We start from the raw sequence: 26,616 nt of genomic DNA, 5'->3' as shown, positions 1-26,616 counted from the left end.
GGGTGATTCACGCTGGGTGTTTTGGTGCGATTCAGATCTGTATTCACCCACACTTTTTTGGAGCTTGGGGAACTTCTCACTGGTAAAATCCAACACATTGGAATTTTTTCTGAAGTGGGAAATAAAGACGCCAGCAGGACCAGTTCCTCGGAGATCGGGCGGCATTTTTAAAGGGTGCCCACATCTCAAAGTTAAGTTGAAGGTTCCCCCCATCCACCAACACTGCGACCCCTGCAGACATGGGCAACACCCCAATCCCCGATCCAGAGTGGCAACCTCATCCCCCCCATCACTAAAGGTCTGCATGCCCCCCTCCACCACCCAGGCATGAGGGTCGCTGAGGGTCCCCCAACTTAAGGACCCCCCTTTCAGGTCCAACCCATCATAATCCCTGTCATACTCCACCTTCACGGCCACACCCTTCATACCCACCTTTCATCCACATTTTCATGGGCATCTTCCCCCCTCAGGCACCGTGCCTTAAAAGTGCCCCTTGGCACCCTGGCAGTACCAACCAGGCCCCAGGCACTGCTGTCCTACCCTGTCCCCAATCAAAAGTGTAAAACTCCACATCCACGTTATCAACATTCTCCATAAATATTAAGTAGAATGCAGCACAAAAGGAGGCCATTCAGCCCATCAAGTCTGCACTGATTATTTTAAAGAGTCACCTAATTATTCAACATGCCAGCACTAGCTCTTCTCACATGACTCTGAAATATATTCCCTTTTCAAGCATCGGTCTAATTCCCTTTGCTAATGCATTATTGAATCTACTTCCACCTTTCAGACAATTCATCCTAGATTAGAACAATTTACTTTGAAAAAAACAATGTTCTCCTCATCTCCCCTCCGGTTCTCCATCCATTTGCCTTTTGTTGTACTTTTCCATGGGATGTGCGCTTCACTTGCTGGGCCAGCATTTGAACATAGAACATACAGTGCAGAAGGAGGCCATTCGGCCCATCGAGTCTGCACCGACCCACTTAAGCCCGCACTTGTACCCTATCCCCTAACCCAATAACCCCTCCTTACCTTTTTGGACACTAAGGTCAATTTATCATGGCCAATCCACCTAACCTGCACGTCTTTGGACTGTGGGAGGAAACCGGAGCACCCGGAGGAAACCCACGCAGACACGGGGAGAACGTGCAGACTCTGCACAGACAGTGACCCAGCGGGGAATCGAACCTGGGACCATGGCGCTGTGAAGCCACAGTGCTATCCACTTGTGCTACCATTTGCCCTTGAGAAGGTGAGATGGTGATGATGAGCTGGCTCTTGAATCACTGTGGTCCCTGCAGTGTAGGTAGATCCACAGTGCTGTTGGCAAGGGAATTCCAGGATTTTGACCCAGCGACAGCAAAGAAACAGCGATATATTTCCAACTCAAGCTGGTGAGTGGTTTGGAGGGGAAACATTAGGTGCTGGTGTTCACAGGTATCTGCTGTCCTTATCCATCTAAGTGGTAGAGGTTGCATGTTTGGAAGGTGCTATTGAAGGATCCTTGGTGAATTGCAGCAGTGCATCTTGTAGATGGTACATCACCCTGTGCATCAGTGGTGGAGAAGTGAATGATGAAGGTGGTGGATGGGTGTCCTGGATAGTGTTGAGCTTCTTGAGTGTTGGAGTTGCACTCATCCAGGGAGTGGGGAGTATTCCATCACACTCTTGACTTGTGCCTTGCTGGTGGCGAACAGGCTTTGGGAGTCAGGAGGTGAGTTTTTTGCTGCAGGATTTCTAGCCTCTGAGCTGTTCTTGTAGCCACAATATTAATATGGCTAGTCCAGTTCAGTTTGTGGTCAATGGTGACCCCAAGCTGTTGATAGTGGAGGATTTAGCAATGGTAATTCCATTGGATGCCAAGGGGCCATGGTTAGATCCTCTCTTGCAGGAGAAGGTCATTGCCTGGCACTTGTGTGGTACGAATGTTACTTGTCACTGATCAACCCAAACCTGGATATTGTCCAGGTCTTTCTGCACATGGACACAGACTGCTTCAGTATCTGAGGAGTCGCGAATGGTGTGGAATGTTGTGCAAACATCAGTGATCATCCCCATTTCTGACCTAGTGATGGAAGTAGGTCATTGATAAAGCAGCTGAAGATGCTTGGGTCTACGACACTGCCCTCTGGAACTCCTGCAGTGATGTCCTGAAGCTGAGATAATTGACCTCCAACCACCACAACCATCTTCCTTTGTGCTATGTATGACTTATGATTAAATCTGTGTCCTCTGGCTACAGATCCTCCTGGCATTCAAAGCAGTTTTTCCTTATTTACTCTATCAAAACCCTTCATGACTTTGAACATCTCTATTAAATTGACCTTCTCGACTCTCAGGAGCCTCTCCACATACCTAAAGTCCCATATCCCTGACATCATTCTAGTCAATCTCCTCTACGCTATCTCCGAGGCATTGACGACCTTCCAAAAGTGTGTTGCCCCGAACTGCACCCAAGACTCCAGCAGAGCCCTGATCAATGTTTTATAAAGGAACATCCTTGCCTTTAAACTCTATAACTTCTATTTATAAAGCTGAGGATCTATATACAGTTTTTTAAACAATCTTCTCAACTCTAACTTCCATCTTGAAGAATGTATATACGTATATTGAGGTGTCTTTGTTCTTGCATCTTTTAAAAAAATTATATAATTTAGGCCTGGACTTTTCAAACAAGTCCATCATGTGGCAGTTTACTATAGATTGTTCTTTTAGACATCAATCAACCATCAGACTGGACGAGTTATAGCCTGCACGGTGTTGGCAATTGGGAAAATGGTCAGAGGGCTGCCAACTTAGGTGTATTCCTGGAAGCTTCATCATGTGACATTGTGCCTCCAATCATCCTGCCCCACCCTCCTGGAGGTTGATCTTTAATTCTTGATGGCTCCGGGTCAATCCTGGAAGTTTGGCAACTCCTGCTCACAAAGTATCATTGTGATGTTGAAGCTGATGCACTTGTTGAGGCACTATGGACAGAGTGTTATTCTGCATTTAATCTGATTTGGCAGTATTTGATTCTGATCCTTGCTGTTAGGAATGGAAAGGGTCTTGTTTCTCAGCGCTTGCAAGCATCACTTGAGTATGGAACCCGGACAGAAAAGCTTTAAGAACTCTACATAATTACATGTATAAAAGAAAATACTTGCAGTCCCATAGCACCTTTCACATCCTTAGGACGTCCCAATGCACCTTGCAGTCAATAAAGTATTTTTGAAGAGTCTGCACTGTTGGAATCAAGGACAACATGGCGGCCAATCTGTGCTCAGCAAGAGCCCACAATCAGCAACCAGATAACTAACTGAATATTAATCTTTTTCTTAATGAATTATCGAGATGTATGCATCACTGGGAAGGCCAGTGTTTTGTGCCATCTAAGAAGACCTGAGAAGATGGTAGTGAGCTGCCTTCTTGAGCCACTGCAGTCTGTGCAGGGGGTACCAGGATTTTGACCCAAAGACAGTGAAAGAACGGCGATATATTTCCAAGTCAGGATGGTTTGTGGTTTGAAGGAGGACTTGCAGGTGGTGGTGGTGTCCTCATGCACCAGCTGCCCTGGTGGCAGTTTCCTCGAAGGTGCTACTGAAGGAGGCTTGATGAGTTGCTTTAGTTCATCATATAAATGGTACACATTGTAGCCACTGTGCACCAATGGTGGAGTGAATGAATATTCGAACAAGCGGGAGAATCCAGCTAAGAAGGTTGTGCAGTGCTGGTCTGAGGAGACAGAAGAGCTCTTACGTGACTGCTTGGAGACAGTGGACTGGTTCATATTTAAGAACTCAGCGACTAACTTAAATGAGTATGTCACCACCGTCACAGACTTCATCAGCAAATGTGTGGACGACTGCGTGCCAAAGAAAGCAGTACGTACGTTCCCCAACCGGAAACCATGGCTCAACCGCGAGATTGACTCCCTACTGAAGGACAGATCTGAGGCGTTCAAGGCAGACGACCCTGTCCTATACAAGAAATCCAGGTACGACCTCCGCAAAGCCATCTGAGATGCCAAGAGAGAATATCAAACTAAGCTAGAGTCACAGACAGACTCTCGGCGGTTGTGGCAAGGACTAAGCAACATAACGGGCTACAAAGCGAAGCCGAGCAGTATCTCTGGCAGCTGTGCACCCCTCCCCGATGAACTTAACGCATTCTATGCTCGGTTTGAGCAGGTAACCAACAACCCGTTATCGAGTGCCCCAGCAACCCATAATTCACCCATACCCACCATCACAGTTTCCGAAGTCAGATCGGCCTTCCTGAAAGTGAACCCACGGAAGGCGATGGGCCCGGACGGGATCCCTGGTCGTGCACTCAGAACCTGCGCGGACCAGCTGGCAGAGGTTTTCACAGACATCTTTAACCTATCCCTACTCCACTCCGAGGTCCCCACCTGCTTCAAGAAGACCACCATCATACCGGTACCAAAGAAGAACCAGGCAATGTGCCTCAATGACTACCGCCCGGTGGCCCTGACGTCAGTTGTAATGAAGTGCTTCGAGAGGCTGATCATGAAGCGCATCACCTCCATACTCCCGGAACGCCTTGACCCACTTCAATTCGCATACCGTCGCAACCGGTCCACATCAGACGCCATTTCCCTGGCCCTACACTCATCCCTAGAGCATCTCGAAAACAAGGACTCCTACATCAGACTCTTATTTATTGACTACAGCTCCGCCTTCAACACCATAATCCCAGCCAAGCTCATATCAAAGCTCCAAAACCTAGGACTTGGCTCTCCACTCTGCAACTGGATCCTTGACTTTCTGACCAACAGACCACAGTCAGTAAGAATGAACACCAACACCTCCTCCACAATAGTCCTCAACACCGGTGCCCCCGCAAGGCTGCGTACTTAGCCCCCTACTCTACTCCCTGTACACACACGACTGCATGGCAAAACTTGGTTCCAACTCCATCTACAAGTTTGCTGACGATACGACCATAGTGGGCCGGATCTCGAACAACGACGAGTCTGAATACAGGAGGGAGATAGAGAACTTAGTGGAGTGGTGCAACGACAACAATCTCTCCCTTAATGCCAGCAAAACTAAAGAGCTGGTCATCGACTTCAGGAAGCATAGTACTGTACACACCCCTGTCAGCATCAACGGAGCCGAGGTAGAGATGGTGAGCAGTTTCAAATTCCTAGGGGTGCACATCACCAAAAATCTATCCTGGTCCACTCATGTCGACGCTATCACCAAGAAAGCACAACAGCGCCTTTACTTCCTCAGGAAACTAAGGAAATTTGGCATGTCCACATTAACCCTTACCAACTTTTACAGATGCACTATAGAGAGCATCCTCTCGGGCTGCATCACAGCCTGGTATGGCAACTGCTCGGCCCAGGACCGCAAGGAACTTCAGAGAGTCGTGAATACCGCCCAGTCCATCACACGAACCTGCCTCCCATCCATTGATTCCATCTACACCTCCCGCTGCCAGGGGAAAGCAGGCAGCATAATCAAGGATCCCTCCCACCCGGCTTACTCACTTTTCCAACTTCTTCCATCGGGCAGGAGATTCAGAAGTCTGAGAACACGGACGAACAGACTCAAAAACAGCTTCTTCCCCACTGTCACCAGACTCCTAAATGACCCTTTTATGGACTGTCCTCATTAACACTACACCCTGTCTGCTTCATCCGATGCCAATGCTTATGTAGTTACATTGTATATCTTGTGTTGCCCTATTATGTATTCTCATGTATTTTCTTGAATTCTGTTCAATTCCCTTTTCTTCCCATGTACTGAATGATCTGTTGAGCTGCTTGCAGAAAAATACTTTTCACTGTACCTCGGTACACGTGACAATAAACAAATCCAATCCATCCAATCCAATCCAATATTCACGGTAGTGGATCTGCTTTTAGTGCAGTGAGTGGAGGGATAGAAATTGGCCAGGGCAGTAAAAAGAATTCCCTTTCTAATCTTTGAATAGCATCATGCCATGCATTTATGTGGAGGCAATGGCGTAGTGGTATTGTCACTGGCGTAGCAATCCAGAGACCCAGGATAATGCTCTGGGTAGATGTTGAAATTTGAATTCGACTTCCGGTGGCGGCGATGAGCAGTTAAGCCGCACATTCGGCGGCGGAGATCGGACTTTGGGGCTCTTTTCAAGGCCCCCAACGGAGCTGTAGTGGCAAACCCCAACGGGGGAAGAGGGCAGCAGTCGACCCCAACGGTCCCATGGTCCGGACCAGGAGCGGGGCAGAGAAAAAGCCGAAGAAAGCACCTCTGGAAAAACGGGGGCAGGAAGATAAAATGGCGGCTGGCGGAGACCTCGAGGAGCTGAGGAGGTGGGTCCAGGAGCAGCAGGCAACTCTGCTGCGCTGCTTCCAGGAGCTGAAGTTGGAGCTGCTGGAGTCCCTGAAGGTAACTAACAGGGAACTGATGGAGACCCAGACAGCCCAGGGGGCTGCGATCCGGGAGTTGCAGCAGCAGGCCTCCGAAAGGGAGGATGAGGCCGTGGCCGTCGCGGGGAAGGTGGAGATGCACGAGGCGCTCCATAAAAGATGGCAGGAGCGGTTCAAGGAGCTGGACAACCGGTCAAGGAGGAAGAATTTGCGGATCCTGGGCCTCACGGAGGGGCTGGAGGGGTCGGGCCTAGCAGCCTATGTGGTGATTATGTTAAACTCGCTGATGGGGGCTGGGTCCTTCCAGGGGCCCCTGGAGTTGGAGGGGGCCCACAGAATTCTGGCTAGGTGGCCCAAGCCGAACGAGCCGCCGCGGGCGGTGTTGGTGAGGTTTCATCGGTTCGTGGATCGTGAGTGTGTGCTCCGGTGGGCCAAGAAGGAGCGGAGCAGCAAGTGGGAGAACACGGAGGTGCGGATCTTCCAGGGCTGGAGTGCGGAGGTGGCGAGGCGAAGGGCCGGGTTTAACCGGACGAAGGCGGTGCTCCACAGACGGAGTGTGAAGTTCGGCATGTTGCAGCCGGCGCGTCAGTGGGTCACCTATAAGGATCGGCACCATTATTTTGAGTCCCCGGAGGAGGCACGGGCCTTTGTGCAAGCCGAGAAATTGGACTCAAACTGAGGGTCTGGGATGGGGGATGTTGTATTATACTGTATTTACTGTATTTACATTTGCTTGGTTTAGTGTAAGAAGTGGGTTGGCCTTAGGGTGGGTGGGGTGATGTCGTACTGTTTTTTCTATATAGGTTTTTAAGCAGGGGTCGGGTGGACGGGTTCGGGCAGACGGGTAAACGGGGAGTTCGGGGAGCTGGTGGGGGGGACTGACAATGGGAGTGGCCCTGGAGGAGGCGGGGCCCGGCAGGGCGAAAGCGCGGGCTTTCTGCGGGTTTCCCGCGCTGTGAGATGGTGGGGGCAGGGCCGGGGCTGAGAAGCGCGGGTCGTTGTTGGCTGTTTTCCTTTCCCGCGCAAGAGCGGGGGGAGGGGGACCCGTTGACGGGCACAATGGAGGAGGGGCAGTCCCACGTGGGGAGGAGCCGAAGGTAGGGCGGGAGTCGCCGGGGTCAGCAGAAGTTAGCTGGCTCACGGGAGTGCTGTGGAGGGAGGGGCGCGGCTAGGAGGGGTCCTAGCCTGGGGGGGGGGTTACCGGGTTGCTGCTGAAACGGTCAGGAAGGAGCTGGAGGACACAGGGGATGCTGGAGGGGGGGAGTTGCCGTCGTGGGAAACTGGCAGAGCGGGGGACGCTGGCCGGGGGTGGGCAAGGGATGGGGTATGGCTAATCGGCAGGGGAGGGGGGCAGGGAGCCCTCGGATCCGGATGATAACCTGGAATGTGAGGGGGCTGAATGGGCCGGTCAAACGGGCCTGGGTATTTGCACACCTGAAGGGACTGAAGGCGGACGTGGCCATGCTCCAGGAGACACACCTGAGAGTGGTGGACCAGGTCCGGCTGAGGAAGGGATTGGTGGGCCAAGTATTTCACTCAGGGCTGGATGAGAAGAGTAGGGGGGTGGCGATCCTGGTGGGGAAGAAGGTATCATTTGAGGCGTTAGATGTGGTGGCTGACAGTGGCGGGAGATATGTGATGGTGAGTGGCAAGCTGCAGGGGGAGCGGGTAGTGTTGGTGAATGTTTACGCCCCAAATTGGGACAATGCGGGGTTTATGCAGCGTATGTTGGGCCGCATTCCGGACCTGGAGGTGGGGGGCCTGATCATGGGGGGGGGGACTGGATCCCCCATTGGATCGATCAAAGTCCCGGACGGGTAGGAGGCCGGCGGCGGCTAAGGTGCTGAGGGGCTTCATGGACCAGATGGGGGGAGTGGACCCCTGGAGGTTTGCGAGGCCAAGGGCCAGGGAATACTCGTTTTTCTCCCACGTACATAAGGCTTACTCGAGGATTGATTTTTTTGTCCAGAGCAGGGGGTTGGTGTCGAGGGTGGAGGATGTGGAATACTCCACTATTGCCATTTCAGATCATGCCCCGCACTGGATGGACCTCGGGCTGGGGGAAGAGAGGGACCAATGTCCGCTCTGGCGCATGGAGGTGGGGTTGCTGGCAGATGAGGAGGTGGCCGGGAGGGTTCGGGGGTGTATCGAGAGGTACCTCGAGGCCAATGATAACGGGGAGGTTCGAGTGGGGACGGTCTGGGAGGCATTGAAGGCGGTGATGAGGGGGGAATTGATCTCCATTCGAACCCATAGGGAGAGGGGGGAACAGAGGGAGAGGGAGAGACTGATAGGGGAGATGGTGCAGGTGGATAGGAGATATGCGGAGGCCCCAGAGGAGGGATTGCTGGGGGAGCGGCGTAGCCTTCAGGCCAGATTTTACCTATTGACTACCAGAAAGGCGGAAGCTCAGTGGAGGAAAGCACAGGGGGCGGTGTATGAGTATGGGGAGAAGGTGAGCCGGCTGCTGGCACACCAGCTCCGAAAGCGGGACGCGGCCAGGGAGATTGGGGGAGTGACGGATAAGGCTGGGAAGGTGGTGCAGAGGGGAGTAGATGTTAATGGGGTCTTCAGAGACTTCTATGGGGAACTGTACCGGTCGGAGCCCCCGGTGGAGGGGGGTGGAATGGGGCGCTTCTTGGACAAGCTGCGATTCCCGAGGGTGGAGGAGGAGCAGGTGGAGGGACTAGGGGCGCTGATCGAGCTGGAGGAGATGGTCAAAGGGATAGGGAGCATGCAGTCGGGGAAGGCGCAGGGGCCGGACGGGTTTCCGGCGGAATTTTATAAAAGGTATGTGGACCTGTTGGGGCCCCCCGTTGGTCCGGACCTTTAACGAGGCAAGGGAGGGGGGGCTTTGCCCCCAACTATGTCACGGGCGCTGATTTCCTTGATCCTGAAGCGGGACAAGGACCCTCTGCAGTGCAGATCATATAGGCCGATTTTGCTGCTGAACGCCGATGCTAAGCTGCTGGCAAAGATCCTGGCCACTAGAATAGAGGATTGTGTGCTGGGGTCATTCATGAGGACCAGACGGGGTTTGTGAAGGGAAGGCAGCTGAATACAAACGTACGAACTTGGGCAAGAGTGAGGTGTTTGTGGTACATCCGGGGGATCAAGAGGAGGGGATTGGTATGCTCCCATTGGAGCAGGCAGGGAAGAGCTTCAGGTACCTAGGGGTCCAGGTGGCGGGGAGCTGGGGGGCCCTGCACAAGCTCAACCTCACAAGGTTGGTGGAGCAGATGGAGGAGGAGTTTAAGAGGTGGATATGTTACCGCTGTCACTGGCGGGGAGGGTGCAGTCCTTTAAGATGATGGTGCTCCTGAGGTTTTTGTTCCTGTTCCAGTGCCTTCCCATCCTTATCCCGAAGGCCTTTTTTAGGAGGGTCAACAGGAGTATCACGGGATTTATGTGGGCGCATGGGACTCCGAGGGTTAGAAGAGTGTTCCTGGAACGTGGCAGGGATAGGGGGGGCTGGCGTTGCCCAACCTCTGTGGGTACTACTGGGCTGCCAACGCAGCGATGGTGCGTAAGTGGGTAATGGACGAGGAGGGGGCAGCATGGAAGAGGATGGAGGTGGCGACTTCTGTGGGCACGAGCTTGGAGGCACTAGTAACGGCGCCATTGCCGCTCCCTCCAACGAGGTATACCACGAGCCCGGTGGTGGCGGCTATCTTCAAAATTTGGGGCCAATGGAGACGGCACAGGGGAGAAATGGGGGGCTCGATGGAGGCCCCGATATGGGGGAACCATCGGTTTGTCCCAGGGAGCATTGATGGCGGATTTCTGGGCTGGCACAGGGCAGGGGTTAGGAGGTTGAGGGACCTGTTTGTGGAGGGGAGGTTCGTGAGCTTGGGGGAGTTAGAGGGGAAGTTTGGGCTCCCCCCGGGGAACATGTTTCGGTACATGCAGGTTAGGGCGTTTGCCAGGCGGCAGATGGAGGGGTTCCCCTTGTTGCCCGTGGGGTACGGGACAGGGTGCTCTCGGGGGTGTGGGTTGGAGGAGGGAAGATTTCGGACATATACCGGGTAATGCAGGAGGTAGACGAGGCCTGGGTTGAGGAACTGAAGGGAAGAGGAGCTGGGTGAGGAGATTGAGGAGGGGACGTGGGCGGATGCCCAGGAGAGAGTGAATTCCTCCTCTTCCTGTGCGAGGCTTAGCCTCATTCAGTTCAAGGTGCTGCATAGGGCCCACATGACTGGGATGAGGATGAGCAGGTTTTTCGGGGGCGAGGACAGGTGTGCTAGGTGCTCGGGGAGCCCAGCGAACCACGCCCATATGTTTTGGGCGTGCCCAGCGTTGGGGGAGTTTTGGAAGGGGGTAGCAAGGACGGTGTCGAGGGTGGTGGGATCCAGGGTTGAGCCAGGCTGGGGACTCGCAATTTTGGGGTGGCAGTGGAGCCGGGAGTGCAGGAGGTGATAGAGGCTGGTGTTCTGGCCTTTGCGTCCCTAGTAGCCCGGTGGAGGATCTTGCTCCAATGGAAGGATGCGAGGCCCCCAAGCGTGGAGACCTGGATCAATGATATGGCGGGGTTCATTAAATTGGAGAAGGTGAAATTTGCCCTGAGAGGATCAGTACAAGTGTTCTTTAGGCGGTGGCAGCCTTTCTTGGACTTCCTCGCTGAACGGTAGGGAAATAGGCCGACAGCAGCAGCAGCCCGGGGGGGAGGGAGGGGGGGGTAGAGTGGGGTGGGAGAGGGAGGGGGGGGGGTTGGATTGGGGGGAGGGAGAACTGTGTACATGGGTATGTGGGATGTGGCGGGTGCTATCTCTTTCCCTTTTGTTGTTTGGGTGATCTGTTGTATTTTTTTTTCTTTTTCCTTTTGTTTGAAGTTGCTCTTGAAGTTGGCGGGGTATTGTTCCTGGGGTGTTACCGCGGTTGTTTGTTAATAGAGTCAAGATGTTTATATTTTGTAAAAATTTCAATAAAAATTATTTAAAAAAAAGAAATTTGAATTCAATCAAAATCTGGAACTAAAAGTCTAATGATGATGACTCTTGTCGATTGTTGTAAAAATCCACCTGGTTCACTAATGTCTTTTCGGGTAGGAAATCTGCCGCTCATACCTGGTCTGGCCTACATGTGACTCTAGACCCACAGCAATGTGGTTGAATTTTAACTGCCCTATGAAATGGTTTAGCAAGTCACTCAGTTCAAGGGCAATTAGGGATGGGCAATAAATGTTGGCCCAGCCACATACCATGAATGAATAAAAATAATTCACCTTCGGAGAGCAGACAAGGTTAAGGGTAATTAAAGGGTATGGAGGGGGTGCGAGATGGTGCTGCAGTGGTTAGCACTGCTGTCTCACAGCGCTGAGGACTCAGGTTCGGTACCGGCCTCGAGTCACTGTCCGTGTGGGGTTTGCACATTCTCCTCGTGTCTGTGTGGGTCTCACCCCCCCCAACCCAAAGATGTGCAGGGTAGATGGATTGGCCACTCTAAATTTCCCCTTAATTGGATAAAAAATAATTGGATACTTAAATTTACGAAAAAAATTAAAGGGTATAGGAATTAGACTGAGTGGAATATTAAAAGTTATTCTAATGCACTCCTGTCTGTTTGCTCACATTCTACCCCCTGTAAACTCAGCTGCCTGTGTCTTATTCACAACACGTCCCATTTCAGTATCACCCCTGTTCTTACTGACGTACATTGGCTGTCAGTCAAGCAACATCTGGATTTTTAACTTCTCATCCATGTATTCAAACCCCTCCATGGTCTCACTCATCTCTATCTCTGTAATCACTTCCAGCCCACAAACCTCGGAGATAGTTGCATTCCTTTAAATCAGGCCTCTTGTGCATCCCAATTTTAACTGCTTCACCATTGGTGGCCATGCCCTCAATTGCTTTGGCCCCAAGCTCTGGAATTCCATCTCTATCCCTCCCCGTGTTTCTGATGGAACCATCAATTCACCAGACACGTGTTTCCGATATGAATCTAGGCTGTAATTGACTTACTTCAGAGCCAGCCTGTTACCCGTTGACGAACTCTTAGTGAACTCAGGCTGACTCTGGGCAAGGGTATTTATACAGCTGCACTAGGGGAGGAGCCGTGGGCGGAGCCAAGGGTGGAGCCCAGTACAAGTTCCTGAGTACTCCCAGAGCTACTCCCCCCTAGTGGTAGGATAGCGCTACTGCGCTTACAAAGACAGTGTGAATTATCATATATATATATTACATTCACCACATTCACCCCCTGCAAACAAAATCAAGTCCGGCGGGGGTGGTGGCCTACAACGTCAGTCTGTCCGGTGGTCGAATTGTCCGTTGTGATCTGCGGAGCACCGGGGTTGCAGCCTATTGCGGTGGCTGGATGGGTGTTGTGTGCTGGGGTACGATGGCGGACTCCAGGGAGGGTTGTATCCGAGCTTCATACTCTCCTGGTTCGACCGGGACTGGGGGCACTGGGGGCTGGCCGGCGTGGGTGCGCGGAACTGGTGGAGCGTGCTCGCGGGCTCGGGAGCGCGAGGGAGCTGCAGCATGGGGTGTAGGGTGAGAGGTCCTTCTGTGGGGGTAGAGGGGGCGCTGGATCCGGCGGGTGCCAGATCCCGGAGGGATACCGTGTCCTGACGGCCGTCAGGGAACTCGACGAATGCGTACTGGGGGTTGGAGTGGAGCAGGCGCATCTTTTCAACAAAGGGGTCGGTTTTGTGTGCCCTGACATGTTTCCTCAGAAGTACGGAGCCCGGCGTCCTCAGCCATGCCGGAAGTGAGACCCCCGTGGTAGTGCCCCTGGAAAAAATGAAGAGCCTCTCGTGAGGGGTCTGGTTGGTCGCCGTGCATAAGAGGGACCTAATAGCGTGGAGCGCGTCTGGGAGGACTTCCTGCCACTGGGAGACTTGGAGCTTTCTAGACCGGAGGGTCAGTAGGACGGTCTTCCAGAACGTCGCGTTCTCCCTTTCCACCTGCCCGTTCCCCCTGGGGTTGTAGCTGGTCATCCTGCTCGAGGCAATGCCCTTGTCGAGCAGGTACTGACGCAGCTCGTCGCTCATGAAGGACGAACCCGGTCGCTGTGTACGTAGCTGGGGAAACCAAACAGGGTGAAGATGCTATGCAGGGCCCTAATGACTGTGTGGGAGGTCATGTCGGGGCACGGGATAGCGAATGGGAAACGGGAGAACTCGTCTACGACATTTAAAAAGTAAACGTTCTTGTTAGTTGAGGGAGTGGCCCTTTGAAATCAATCGTGAGGCGTTCAAAGGGCCTGGAAGCCTTGACCAGGTGGGCCCTGTCTGGTCTATAGAAGTGCGGTTTGCACTCCGCACAGATCGGGCAGTCCCTAGTGACCGCTTTTACCTCCTCGTTGGAGAAAGGCAGGTTTCGGACCCTGATGTAGTGGGCAAGCCGGGTGACCCCCGGATGGCAGAGATAAGTGTGGATGACTTTTAATCGGTCGATCTGCACGCTGGCGCATGTCCCGCAGGATAGGGCATCCAGAGGCTCGTTGAGCTTCCCGGGTCGATATTTGATATCGTAATTGTAGGTGGAGAGTTCGATCCTCCACCTCAGAATTTTGTCGTTTTTAATTTTGTCCCTTTGCGATTTGTCGAACATGAAGGCAACCGATCTTTGGTCGGTGATGAGTGTGAACCTCCTACCTGCGAGGTAGTGCCTCCAGTGACGGATAGCCTCCACAATGGATTGTGCTTCTTTCTCGACTGAAGAGTGTCGGAGTTCTGAAGCGGAGAGGGTACGGGAGAAAAATGCGACTGGTCTCCCTGCCTGATTTAACGTGGCTGCAAGAGCTACCTCTGAGGCGTCGCTCTCTACCTGAAATGGAGTGGATTCATCCACCGCCCGCATGACCGCTTTGGTGATGTCCTCCTTGATGCCGTCGAAGGCCTGGCGTGCCTCAGCTGACAGGGGAAATCGTGTGGCCCTAAAGAGTGGGCGGGCTTTGTCCGCATATTGAGGGACCCACTGGGCATAGTAGGAAAAGAAGCCCAAGCACCGTTTGAGGGCCTTGGGGCAATGGGGGAGGGGGAGTTCTAAGAGTCCCCCCGCATACGGTCCGGGTCGGGGCCCAGGACTCCATTTTCCATGACATAGCCGAGGATGGCTAGTCTGGTTGTGCGGAAAACACATTTCTCCTTGTTGTACGTGAGATTCAGTTTCTGTGCCGTCTGGAGAAAACGGTGGAGGTTGGCGTCGTGGTCCTGCTGGTCATAGCCACAGATGGTGACATTGTCCAAGTACGGAAACATGGCCCGCAGCCCGTACTGGTCCACCATTTGGTCCATTGCTCGTTGAAACACCGAGGCCCCATTAGTGACGCCGAAAGGGACCCGGAGGAAATGGAAGAGGCGGCCATCGGCCTCGAATGCCGTGTAGTGGCGGTCGTCCGGGCGGATTGGGAGCTGGTGGTATGCAGACTTCAGATCCACCGTGGAAAAGAGCCGGTACTGGGCGATCTGGTTTACCATGTCTGCAATCCTGGGGAGGGGATACGCGTCGAGGAGCGTAAATCTATTTATGGTCTGACTGTAGTCGACTTCAACCATACGGAATTTATCCCCGGTCTTAACGACCACTACCTGAGCTCTCCAGGGACTTTGCTGGCCTCTATAACCCCCTCACTGAGTAGCCTTCGGACCTCTGCTCTGACAAATACCCTATCCTTCAGGCTATACCGCCTGCTACGAGTGGCTATGGGTTTACAGTCTTTTGTGAGATTGGCGAAGAGAGGAGGGGGGGGGGGGATTCGCAGTGTAGCGAGGCTGCAGATCATGAGTGGGGGCAGGGGCCCTCTGAAGCTGAGGGTGAGGCTCTTGAGGTTACATTGAAAGTCTAGGCCTAATAAGAGTGGCACGCAGAGTTCGGGCAAAACGTAGAGTTTGAATTTCGAGGAGCTAGTGCCTCGGATTGTGAGTGTCGCGGCGGTGCGCCCCTGGATCTGGACTGAATGGGAGCCTGAAGCGAGCGAGATAGTTTGCTGCACGGGGAAAACGGGGAGCGAACATCATCTTACCAGGTCTGGATGTATGAAGCTCTCCGTGCTCTCGGAGTCGAAGAGGCATGGCGTTTTGTACCCGTTGATATGGACCTCTGCCATTGAGTTTTGTAGATTCTTTGGTCGTGACTGATCCAGGGTGACCGCGCTGAGTTGCGGGTAGTCAGCGGCTCGATCAGCTGTGCTGGAGTGGCTCCGTGATGACTGCACTCTGAGTTCATAGTCGAATTCGAATTCTTCCGCAGAGCTGTCCGAGCGCGGAGATGCCGATCGGGCCCGTGGATCGCACGTGGCGGGCGGCAAGGAAGGTGGCGTCCAAGATGGCGGCCCCCATGAGTCGCACGTGGCCGGCCGCGTTTTGGAGGTTTTCCAAGATGGCGGCCCCCATGGATCGCACGTGGCTGGAGGGGGCGGAGTCGGGGCATAGGCCACAGCGTTTCGGGCCCCGCGGGCCTGCGAGTGAGGGGAGCCATTACTTTGAGTCGCTGGGGAGTTGGAAGCTGGGGCCCATTTAGCGAGACATACTCTTGCTTAATGGCCTTTTCGCCCGCAGCTGCTGCAGGTCGCGTTGCGGGCCGGGCAGTGCTGCCGCGGTTGCTGGTTCTGGCCGCAGAAATGGCAGGCTGGAGCAGCGTAGTGGCTGGCTGGAGCAGCATAGTGGCTGGCTGGGGCAGCATGGTGGCTGGGCGGCTGCGTAGCACAGGCCTGGGGGGAGTCGCTGGTCGGGGGCCCATGATTGGGTGGTGGGGTCTGCGGGGAATGAGTTAAGGCTGCGGAGGGAGACATCCATCGTGGTAGCAGCTTCCACAGTCGTTTCTAAGTCCTGGGCCCCCTTTTACAGCAGTCGTTGGCGCACATAGTTAGACCTGAGGCCCGTTACAAAAACATCGCGTACTGCAAGTTCCCTGTGTTCAGCCGTGGTAACCGCTTAGTAATTACAGTCATTGGACAAATTATTGAGTTCCCTTAGAAATTCGCCGAGTGATTCTGTAGGCCGCTGGCGGTGAGTCGTGAACACATGGTGAGCGTAAACTTCATTAATAGGCCTTACATAAATTTTATCGAGAACTGCTAGCGCCGCAGTATATGAACTGGCCGAGTTTAGTTGCGTAGAGTTTCTGTGGCTCATCCTCGCATGCAGTAGACTTAGCTTCTGATCCTCTGTCATTTCGGCTGTGATCGCTTCTGTCAGGTAGGCCTTGAAGCACCGGATCCAGTGGGAGAAGATTTCTTTAGCCTCTGCATCCTGCGGGTCGAGTTCCAGGCGTCCAGGCTTGAGGGCCGATTCTATAATCGATCTTTACTGTTCTTAAGTCGATTGAATTGATGAAACCATCAATTCACCAGACACGTGTTTCCGATATGAATCTAGGCTGTAATCGACTTACTTCAGAGCCAGCCTGTTACCCGTTGATGAACTCTTAGTGAACTCAGGCTGACTCTGGACAAGGGTATTTATACAGCTGCACTAGGGGGAGGAGTCATGGGCGGAGCCAAGGGTGGAGCCCAGTACAAGTTCCTGAGTACTCCCAGAGTTACTCCCCCTAGTGGTAGGATAGCGCTACTGCGCTTACAAAGACAGTGTGAATTATCATATATACATATATATGTTACATTTACCACAGTTTCCACCTCATTTTCCTCCTTTAAGACACTCCTTCAAACCTACCTTTACGATTGAAGGGGAGTGTCCTGAGATGAGACCCCTTAAAACCGGATAGCTAGGATAATACTAGAATTAGTTTACGTAAGTTAACTTATTGAGGATTGAAACTAATCACAGAAAGTATACCCAGTAATCATTATTAACCATTAAACATGTACTTTTAGAACATGTTAGAGCAGTAACAAACATTTAACCTTTTGCTAGAAGCAGTGGCCGCAATGCACGATGGGATTTCAGCTAGCTAACTTGCCCATGTTTTAACACAAACAGAATCAGACAGAAATAGTGTGGTCAGCAACAACACAGTCAGCTCAGTAAGCAGTCTGGAAAAACAATGAGGTGGGCAGGAACTCGCTGAGATAAGCAACATGGGAATGGGAGAAAAACAAGACATAACGGATAAAGAGTCTTGGAAAAACAACAGGTGATAGGATGGGGTTAAATCATGAACTGATCACAGTCATCATGCTGCTTAAAGTAACCTTCATTGGTCAAGATAAAATTGACACCTCCAAGGATTGGATCGAAGCCAACTGGGGTGGGCTATTGATTTTTGGAAAATTGTATAATTGTTGTACCTGAATCAGTGTCAAATAGAGTGGCTTTGGCATTTATCCATATCCATATCACCAAGTTTGGAAATAAAGCCTCCTTAAACAGAGTTGATGTTTCTGCAGGTCTTTGTGTTCAGCTGAGCTTTAACTCAGAGGGAGGAACCCTATGTAAAAGCCAGCTCAATACTCAGTCCTTGAAAACGTTCCTACAATGATCACGCTTGAGGTCATCTGACCTAATATCTCCTAATATGGCTTGGTGTCAAAGTTTGATTTATAATGTTCCTGTGAGGTGCACTGGGAAACTTCATGACACCAAAGGTGCGACATAAATTTACGTTGTTGGTAAAGCTGTTATGGGGTGTGAGGGACCTGGGAAGCAGGTTGGCGCTTAGAGTATTTGAATTGGAATGTTCCACATGTTCCTTGTTGCAATTTGAACTGGAATACAGACACCTGGCCCAGGTGTAATTCCAAAGGGCCCAATTCCTAATAAGGAATGGCTATTAACTATTAAGCCACGTGGGTTGCATCACAGTGGCACCAGATGCTGCCCTCGCAGATGTCCACACAATGTGGACTATTTGTCTCAAAATCCGGACTGAATTTTCTACCTTTGACCAGGGGATGCAGAGTATGATAACAGCGCTTCGTCATTCTTCCCTCATTCCTCCCACTGAGATCACCCAACTCAGTTTAGAGCCCATTGGTTCAATCTAACACCAGTTTGGCAAGTTAGCCACCAGGAGAGTCTGCAGGTTATAGAGTTTAAGTGAGCAGGGAAGGGAGGGGGAAAGTAATCACATTTTCTTTTTAAAAAAACAGTATTTCAGAAAGGTCTGTAGCCGCAGTCTTAATTAGCATAAGAACCAGTCGAGGGAGATGAGCAGAACATGTTTGATACAGTGAGTTGTTGTGACCTGTAATGCGCTGCCAGAAAAAAACAAGAGTCAGGTTCATTAGTAACTTTCAAAAGGGAACTGGATAGATATTTGAAAAATTAAAGCATTTGCAGTGATGTGGGAAATGGGGAGTGGGATAATTGGATAGCCCTTTGAAAGAATTGGCACAGGTCATTGGCACAGAAAGAATGGTCTTTGTTTCTGCTGTCAGATTCTGAGATTCTATAATGAGGATGGAATGGTTAAAGGATTGGAATATTTAATGAGGGCAGGGGTGTTGCTAATTTTCCTGTGAATCATATGAGAACAGTGTTGTGTGTTTGTCAGCAAATGGTAATACACGGAGGAGGAGGGGGGGGGGGGCATTCACCCCCTGGAGCTTGTTCCACTATTAAATTATCATAGAATCACTACAGTGCAGAAGGAGGCCATTCAGCCCATTGAGTGTGCACTGACACTCCGAAAGATCACCCTACCCAGGCCCACTCTCTCCCCATAACCCCATCTAACCTTTTGGACACTAAGGGACAATTTAGCATGGCCAATCCACCCAACCTACACATCTTTGGACTGTGGGAGGAAACCCACGCAGATGCAGGGAGAACGTGCAAACTCCAGTCAAGGCCGGATCCCTGGAGCTATGAGGCAGCATTGCTAACCACTGAGCCGCCCATTAGATCTTGTCTGACCATCTTAATTCGACTTGGCTCCATATTCTTTAATCCCCTTGCCAAACACAAATCTATGAATATCAGTTTTGAACATTTCATTTGAATCCCCTCAATCCCTCCAGCCATAACAACAACTTGCAATTATATAGCACCTTTGATATCCAAAGGTGCTTCACAGACAACATAAAAAGATACCATTTTTGGGAGAGTTACAGAACTGAAAATTATTTGTAAAGAGTGCCCCCCCCCCCCCTGTATTACCCATTTGCCCAATGCCCAAATTACCCATTACCCAAATTGACAATGTCCCTTTAAATAGGGCCCAGTCAATTTATGCCTTTCCCTTTCAAAAAAGAAGTTGCATCATCCTTTAGCAGAATAATAGAGCAAGTTCTGCTTTCAAAGACTGGTACAATGTAGTGTTCTGTTCCCCATCACCGCCCCCCCCCCCCCCCCCCCACTCTGCAAACCCACCTCCATCCACACATCCTGCCTCTGTTCTGACTTGAGGTGAAAGCGGCTTTAGAATAACAAGGGGGATCGAAAACGCAACTGAGACGCATTGAGAGGAGATCTCTTAAAACAGATTAAACAATGTCAGTGATGGATTGAGATGGGGCGCTGCGGAGATGGTCTCCAGTGAGAGACGCCTGCTTGAAGAACTGATTGACGGAGTCCATTATTACATTGAATGGATCGCCATTAAAAAGCGTCAATCAATTCAAACATCTTGAACGCATATATTGATGAATAAACGATTAAAAAGCAATCTGATTGAACGCTCGAGGCGTGTTTGTTCATGGATTAATGCCCCTTGTTCCTACTAAGTGATGACGGATAATGATTCAGATTCTTGTTGAGCAAACTTTTAAAAACTGTCACGCTTGAGGGCTTCGGCAAGAGATTGATTTGGATAGTTTAAGGAGTGGGGGTGGGCTTCTCGCGAAGAGATCCCGAGCCAATACTTGCTTCAAACGGAATTCCTATCGAACAAAACGCGCGAAGAGGGGAAAATGAGCAACTTGTAGTTGCCAGCCTTGGTGCCGGGCTGCTGAAGCGGGCTTTTTGATGTTAACATTCAGGAGATGTTCGACTTTACAGAAGACATCTTCAATTGGCGCGGATACATTAATTAAAAGCCTCGCGCCGCGAGTGAAGGTGTCTGACTGCGTGTGGTGGGAGAGAGAGAGAGAGACTGCTCCATCTTTACGGCTGCAGAGGAATTAAAGAGGGTGCGAAGGAGTTTTTTTAAAAAGAAAAAAATTAGAGATTTGCACTTTGTACTTATGGCCAGCTAATTTATTAATAATCTGACTGTATTCTGTCAAAGCAACATTGGGTTTGGGGGACATGGGGGAGGGGGGAGGGGGGGGGGGGAGGGATGATGAGCCTGATGGTGAAATGTGGGGAACAACAAGAATCTGGATCCCGAGGCAAAAGACATGTACTATTAATAAAGCACAACCAGGGGAGTGACAGGAATAAATGGGAGATAGTTTGAGGGAGAGACTCAGACTGCAGAGGGCGACCTTGTCCTGAATGTGTGATCCACACAGCCTCCCAGCTCTCTGTCCAATTCTCCTCCTGCACTGTTATTAGTTTAAGGATTTCATTTCTCGCGTATTGCTGGTTTTCTGGGGAGCGGGGTTATCAAGACTCTGGCAATTTGTTATAAAGTAAAAGAAGGAGGGGGGGGGGGGGGGGGGGGGGGGGGGGGGGGGGGGGAAGAAAGTTCAGGCTGTTCTTCCAGAAAAGCTGAGTGGTTGGAGATGTCCGAAACACTGGAAGAGAGAGAGAGAGAGAGAGAAGGGGGCGTGTGATATGATGTGGATAAGTTTGCAAGCTAGTTATTGTCAGGGATCTGTCACATGGTGAGAGGGAGTTGGAGCAGTCAGGTTGAGAGAGAAGGTGCTGAGGGAGAGCGGGAGAAGGTGCTGAGGGAGAGAGCTCCACTTGGACACTTGCTGGAGTGAGGGTGTGAAGTGAGCTGCCTGCTTCCTGGAGGAAAGGGGAATATCTCTGGCCCAGCCCTGGGATGGACGCGGAAGACTGCAAGCTGAGCGTGTGGTTCTGTCAGGAGGAGAAGGTTATCTCGGGACTGTCCAGGCGGACCACTTGCGCCGACGTGATTCTAGCCCTGCTGGAGGAGAGCCGGCTGGATGGAGGGCGCAGCAAATTCCAGTCCGGGCCCCCGGACTCCTACTGCCTGGTGGAGAAGTGGAGGGGCTTCGAGAGAACCCTGCCCAACAAGACCAAGATCCTGCGGCTGTGGGGCGCCTGGGGGGAGGAGCGGGAGAAAGTCACCTTCGTGCTGGTCAAGAGCCAGGCGTCGCTGCCCAACAACGGCCCCAGGAGCGCCGAGGCCAAGGTGGTGCTGAGCAAGGAGAGCCCCTGCAACCTGCGGGGCACGGCCAGGGTCACCCTGGCATTGCCCCACGACAAGCAGCGGCGGGTGGTCCGCAAAGCCTTCAGGAAACTGGCCAAGATCAACCGCTCCAAGCGGCAGGAGAGCAGCGGGGGCAAGGATGGCCCCTGTGTGGAGAGGATGGAGACCCTGGTCCACCTGGTCCTGTCTCAGGACCACACCATCCGGCAGCAGGTGCAGAGGATCCGGGAGCTGGACCGGGAGATCGACAGGTACGAGGCCAAGATCCACTTGGATCGGATGAAGATGCACGGGGTTAACTACGTGCAGGACACTTACCTGGTGGACAGCGAGCCCCGGGACCTGGGCTCCCAGCTGGAGGAGTACAGCAGGAATTGCGAGGAGCTGCTGCGCCTGCAGGAGGAGCTGGCCCTCCAGGAAGAACACATGGAGCTGGTCACTCTGGAGATCCAAGAGGAACTCAACCAGAGGTGGATGAAGAGACGCCAAGGGGAGCTGGAGAGTGGGGAGAGACAGCCCCCCGAGGCAGGCAGCAGAGCTGAGGAGGAGGAGGAAGAGGAGGAGGAACAGGAACAGGAGAGGCTGCGAACCCAACTCAGCGCAAGTCTCTACATCGGGCTGAGGTTAAGCACCGACTTGGAGGTCACCAAGAACGACCTGGCTTTCACCCAGAGGCTTTGCGAGCAGAAACGCAGCGAGCTGGACAGTCTGCTGGAGAGAGTGAATGTGGAGGAGGAAGAGGAGGTGAGAAGGACAGGTCCCCAAGTCAGTGTCCCCGAGACCAGACCCTCCCCGGACAGCAGCGGTGCTTGGGTTGAACCGAGGGGTCTGTCCACACTCTGTCATGTAACTGACGAGGACTCTGACACTGGCCTCAGTTCCATGAACAGTCAGGACTCTGACACCATCCCAGTCTCCGAGTCTCTGGTATAGCGGTTTCACTTCAAGATACATTAAACAACCGAGCCGCAAACTCTCTCAGGGAACCAGCCAATGAAGAATACGATTTATTAAAGGAAAATTGGTTTATACAACTTTGAAGATGGGAGGTTATATTACAAATATTTCCCTTCCCTTAATAATGGAACAAACTGCAATAAAATAATCATTTTCCTTTGCAAACATTTGCGGCTTGTTTGACCAGCTACATTATGGAGAAGTAATTCCTATTTGTCTCTGGTTGTCTACCGTCTTCGCTACAAGTTGGCACTAATAAGTCTTAAGTTCTGAGTTCCCTTCGCAGCTTTGAAATTATTTCCCGTTCTTCCTATGTGAGGACGTTTATAAAATGCTGAATTTTATCTGTCACACTGTGGTGTAGGGTTCAGGGTGGCTTTTCAATTCCTGCTGCCTGAGAGGGTACATCAGTTTAAGTGCGCCAGTTTGTTTTGCTGAAGAGGTGAGAGTACATGCACAGAGTGGGAGCAGATCCTGACTCCCTCCCCACCCCATGAACTCCAAATTCAAAGGCGATTACCTCAACAGCCAAAGGTTTGCAATCCCCAAACCTGCCTCGTTCATTGGATAAATCTATTACAGAAAGGGCACAGTAGAGGCAAGCAGGCTGGGACTCCTCTCTATCACAGACCTGATGGAGACTGTGATCATTACAATAGGGCAGATATCGGAAGGATGTTTGCCATTGAGGGGAAACCAAAAGTATAGGGAGCGATCAGTAGAAAATAGTCAGAAATAAATCCAATTGGGAATTCGAAAGAAACTACTTTACCCAGAGGATGGTGGGAATGTGGAACTCGCTACCACAGGGAATAACATAGATATATTTAAGTGGAAATTAGATAAACACATGAGGGAGAATGAAATAGAATGCTTTGATGGAATGAGATTAAGAGGAAGAGGCTCATGCGGAACACCAGGGCCAGATGGGCTGAGTGGCCGGTTTCTCTGCTGTGCATTTGATGTCCTTTGGGTCCCATAATCAATTCCACAAGTGCCTGACTCCACATGTTGTGGGTGAACCTGGATACGTAGAATAGATAGTTAATTCGATTATGATCAAACATTGCCTTCTCTGTGTTATTTGTGACTGCTTCTCTAATTATACCTCTTCTATGGTTTATTGAGAATTGGAAATAGATTAACCTCTGTACTGCTGTGTATGATTAGAAAATGATTGTACCTTGCATCTCCCTCTTGACTCAGCTCACAGTTGCGTGCTGAGCTCCACTTTAATGTGTGCACTGGGATGAGGGTCACATCTGGTGTTTTATCTGTATTCGTTTCTAGGGAGTAGAAAACAAGGCAATGGGACCAGGTCACAGCTGACACCTGAGAGCATTTGGGCACCAGCAGTTTCACTGCCTTCAAACAGAAGTTGGCTGAGGCTGTTGCTGTCTTCTGGATCTTCTTGTTAATGTGAGCTTTCAATTAATTAATGAATTAGCAAAGGCCAAGCAAATTACCTTGGCCACTCCTGCACTCTGCTTCATTAACCTCGTTCAAGAGTTGAGGCAAAGAGTACAAGCAGCTGTTGGAAACTTAAATTAAACAGGATGGGTTGGTAACGGGAGGACGTGTGTTGAAGATAATTGGAAAAAGAGGCAGAGGGGTGATTTTGGAGAATTTTCTTTTACTCTGAGTTGTTGTGATCTGGAACGTGCTGCCTGAAAGGGCAGTGGAAGCAGATTCAATGGTAACATTCAAAATGGAATTTGATAAATGCCTGAAAAGGAATAATTACATGGATTTTGAAAAAAATAGCAGGGGATAATGGGACTAATTGGACAGCTGTTTTTAAAGAGCTGATATTAACATGATGGGCTGAATGGCCACCTTTTGCACTGTCAATGGTGTGTTGTACAATCACTGAGCGAGTCTCAAAACTATCATTACTGCAAAATATACAGCCTATTAACTTAAACATTTAGATTTAATGAGCACTGTTAGCAGAGGTTGGATGCGGTAAAGTAGGTTCATTTTATCGACTGGAGGGCACTGGGCCATGCATTCCTGTTTAACTGTTTTCAAAGAGACCCTAGGTAACTATTATTGCACACTTGAGGCCTATCTTGAGAATAGTGACATGCTTCTAGGCAACCTCTGTCCTAACCTCTGAAAGATGATGGCAATTATCAAATGCAAGAACAGCTTCCTCATCAATGCACAACAACAGAGGCATTGATGACTTCATGACTCATAGACCTAACTTGTCAGCAATTAACAGCGTGTCTCAAGACAACACTACTGGTGTGGAGATGTAGAGAAACATGTCTTCTGGGCTGAGTGAAGTTATTGAGGCAGAGCAGAGTGACTTTAACACCACTTCTGGTTGTGCGATATTTGGGGAGAAAGTAAATCTTGGCTAAACACTCTAATGTAGCACTGAAGAAGGTGCAATCTTTCGGATAAGATGTCAAACTGAGGAATCCTGCCCCATCTGCCCCTTCAGTTGAATGTAAAAAGTCCTGGAGAATTCCTCCTGTTGTCAGAGGCTAATATTTATCCCTCCACCCGGCTATTACCACATTGCTGCAGCTGGTGAGAACATGCTGTGTGCAAATTGGTTGCCTCAGCAGCCCGTTGTTGAAATTACGATAGTGATTGTGCTCGTTGTCTGTAAAGTGCTTTGGGAAATTCTGAGATCATGAAAGATGCAATAGAAAAATACACATCATATTTATAGCTGACTTGGGAGTGCTTGCTATGATCTCCATTCCATGGCACGTCTGCCCCTTGCTTCAAGCACAACATTTTTTTGAAGATCTAATTTTGAAGATGGGCAGCAGGGTAGCATGGTGGTTAGCATAAATGCTTCACAGCTCCAGGGTCCCAGGTTCGATTCCCAGCTGGGTCACTGTCTGTGTGGAGTCTGCACGTCCTCGCCCTGTGTGCGTGGGTTTCCTCCGGGTGCTCCGGTTTCCCCCCACAGTCCAAAGATGTGCGGGTTAGGTGGATTGGCCATGCTAAATTGCCCGTAGTATCCTAATAAAAGTAAGGTTAAGGGGGGGGGGTTGTTGGGTTACGGGTATAGGGTGGATACGTGGGTTTGAGTAGGGTGATCATGGCTCGGCACAACATTGAGGGCCGAAGGGCCTGTTCTGTGCTGTACTGTTCTATGTTCTAATATTTACAAAACAGGACGTTTAGTGTCTGACAAATTTGGCATTTGTAATTTGTCAAGGTACAGCAGTGAGACTGTGGATGCCACTGGGAGGCTTATTCAATATTTAATTTGTGCAGTAAAGATTGACTGACGAAAAGACACTGAGTTTTAAATGCACTGAGTACAGTTTGATATAACAAATATTTTAATTTTATTCATTCTCAATATGACTGATATTTATTGCCCATCCTCCAGTTACCCTGACAAGGTGGTGGTGAACCACGTACCTGAACTGCTCGTAATGGCTTGATATGGCTGAGAGGCTTATTATGCCACTTCAGAGGGCAGCTAAGAGATGGCCTGGTTAATGCGGGGACTGAAACCACATATAGGCCCAGAACAATGCGGCAGATTTAAAAGGCACTAATGAACCAATCATTTTTACTGATCTCCGCATTTTATTTCCAGATTCAAAAAAAAGTATTCTAATTCCAGTCATGTTGTGGTTTGAACTCTCATCCTCTGTTAAGCCTCAAGATTACTATACCAATACTATAACCACTACTCGACACATGTTTAGCTTTTCGCTGTCCGTCTGTATTAATGATATGGATGAAGGAATGGAAAGTTGTATATCTAGTTTTGAGGATGACATTGTTAGACGTCATGGCCAATAGTGTGACTTGGAAGAGGAAGTTACAAAGGGGGCACAGTCAGTTTACAAAACAGTGCCAGGTGGAGTTCAATGTGGGGAAGTGCGAGGCTATTCACTCTGGATCTGGCACACTGGCATAGTGATTAGCACTGCCGCCTCACAGCATCAGGGACCCAGGTACAATTCCAGCCTTTGGTTACTGTCTGTGTGGAGTTTTCACTTTCGCCCTGTGTCTGCATGGGTTTCCTTCCGGTGTTCCGGTTTCTTCCCTGAGTCCAACAATGTGCAGGTTAGGTGGATTAGCCATGATAAATTGCCCCTCAAATGTTCAAGGATGTGCAAATTAGATGAGGTAATGGGGATGCAGTGGGCATGGGTAGGGGGTGCTCTTTCAGAGGGC

The 26,616-nt window shown here is 50.8% G+C and overlaps 1 protein-coding gene across 1 annotated transcript; it reads left to right on the top strand.

Annotated features, from left to right (window-relative positions):
* Positions 1-20,975: 20,975 nt before the first annotated feature.
* LOC119971798 (ras association domain-containing protein 10-like) lies at positions 20,976-25,216 on the top strand. Its single transcript, XM_038807944.1, has one exon. The coding sequence runs from the start codon at positions 21,148-21,150 to the stop codon at positions 22,429-22,431; it is 1,284 nt and encodes a 427-aa protein (XP_038663872.1). The 5' UTR covers positions 20,976-21,147; the 3' UTR covers positions 22,432-25,216.
* Positions 25,217-26,616: the final 1,400 nt, after the last annotated feature.

Source organism: Scyliorhinus canicula, chromosome 9 (assembly GCF_902713615.1).
Source record: "Scyliorhinus canicula chromosome 9, sScyCan1.1, whole genome shotgun sequence".
NCBI classification, from domain to species: Eukaryota; Metazoa; Chordata; class Chondrichthyes; order Carcharhiniformes; family Scyliorhinidae; genus Scyliorhinus; species Scyliorhinus canicula.
Note: the sequence above shows the minus strand (reverse complement) of the source record. Positions and strands in the feature narration are given on the sequence as shown.

Excerpts from the sequence above, each read along its gene's own strand:
- LOC119971798 (XM_038807944.1), top strand. The coding sequence starts at position 21,148 with ATGGACGCGGAAGACTGCAAGCTGAGCGTGTGGTTCTGTCAGGAGGAG.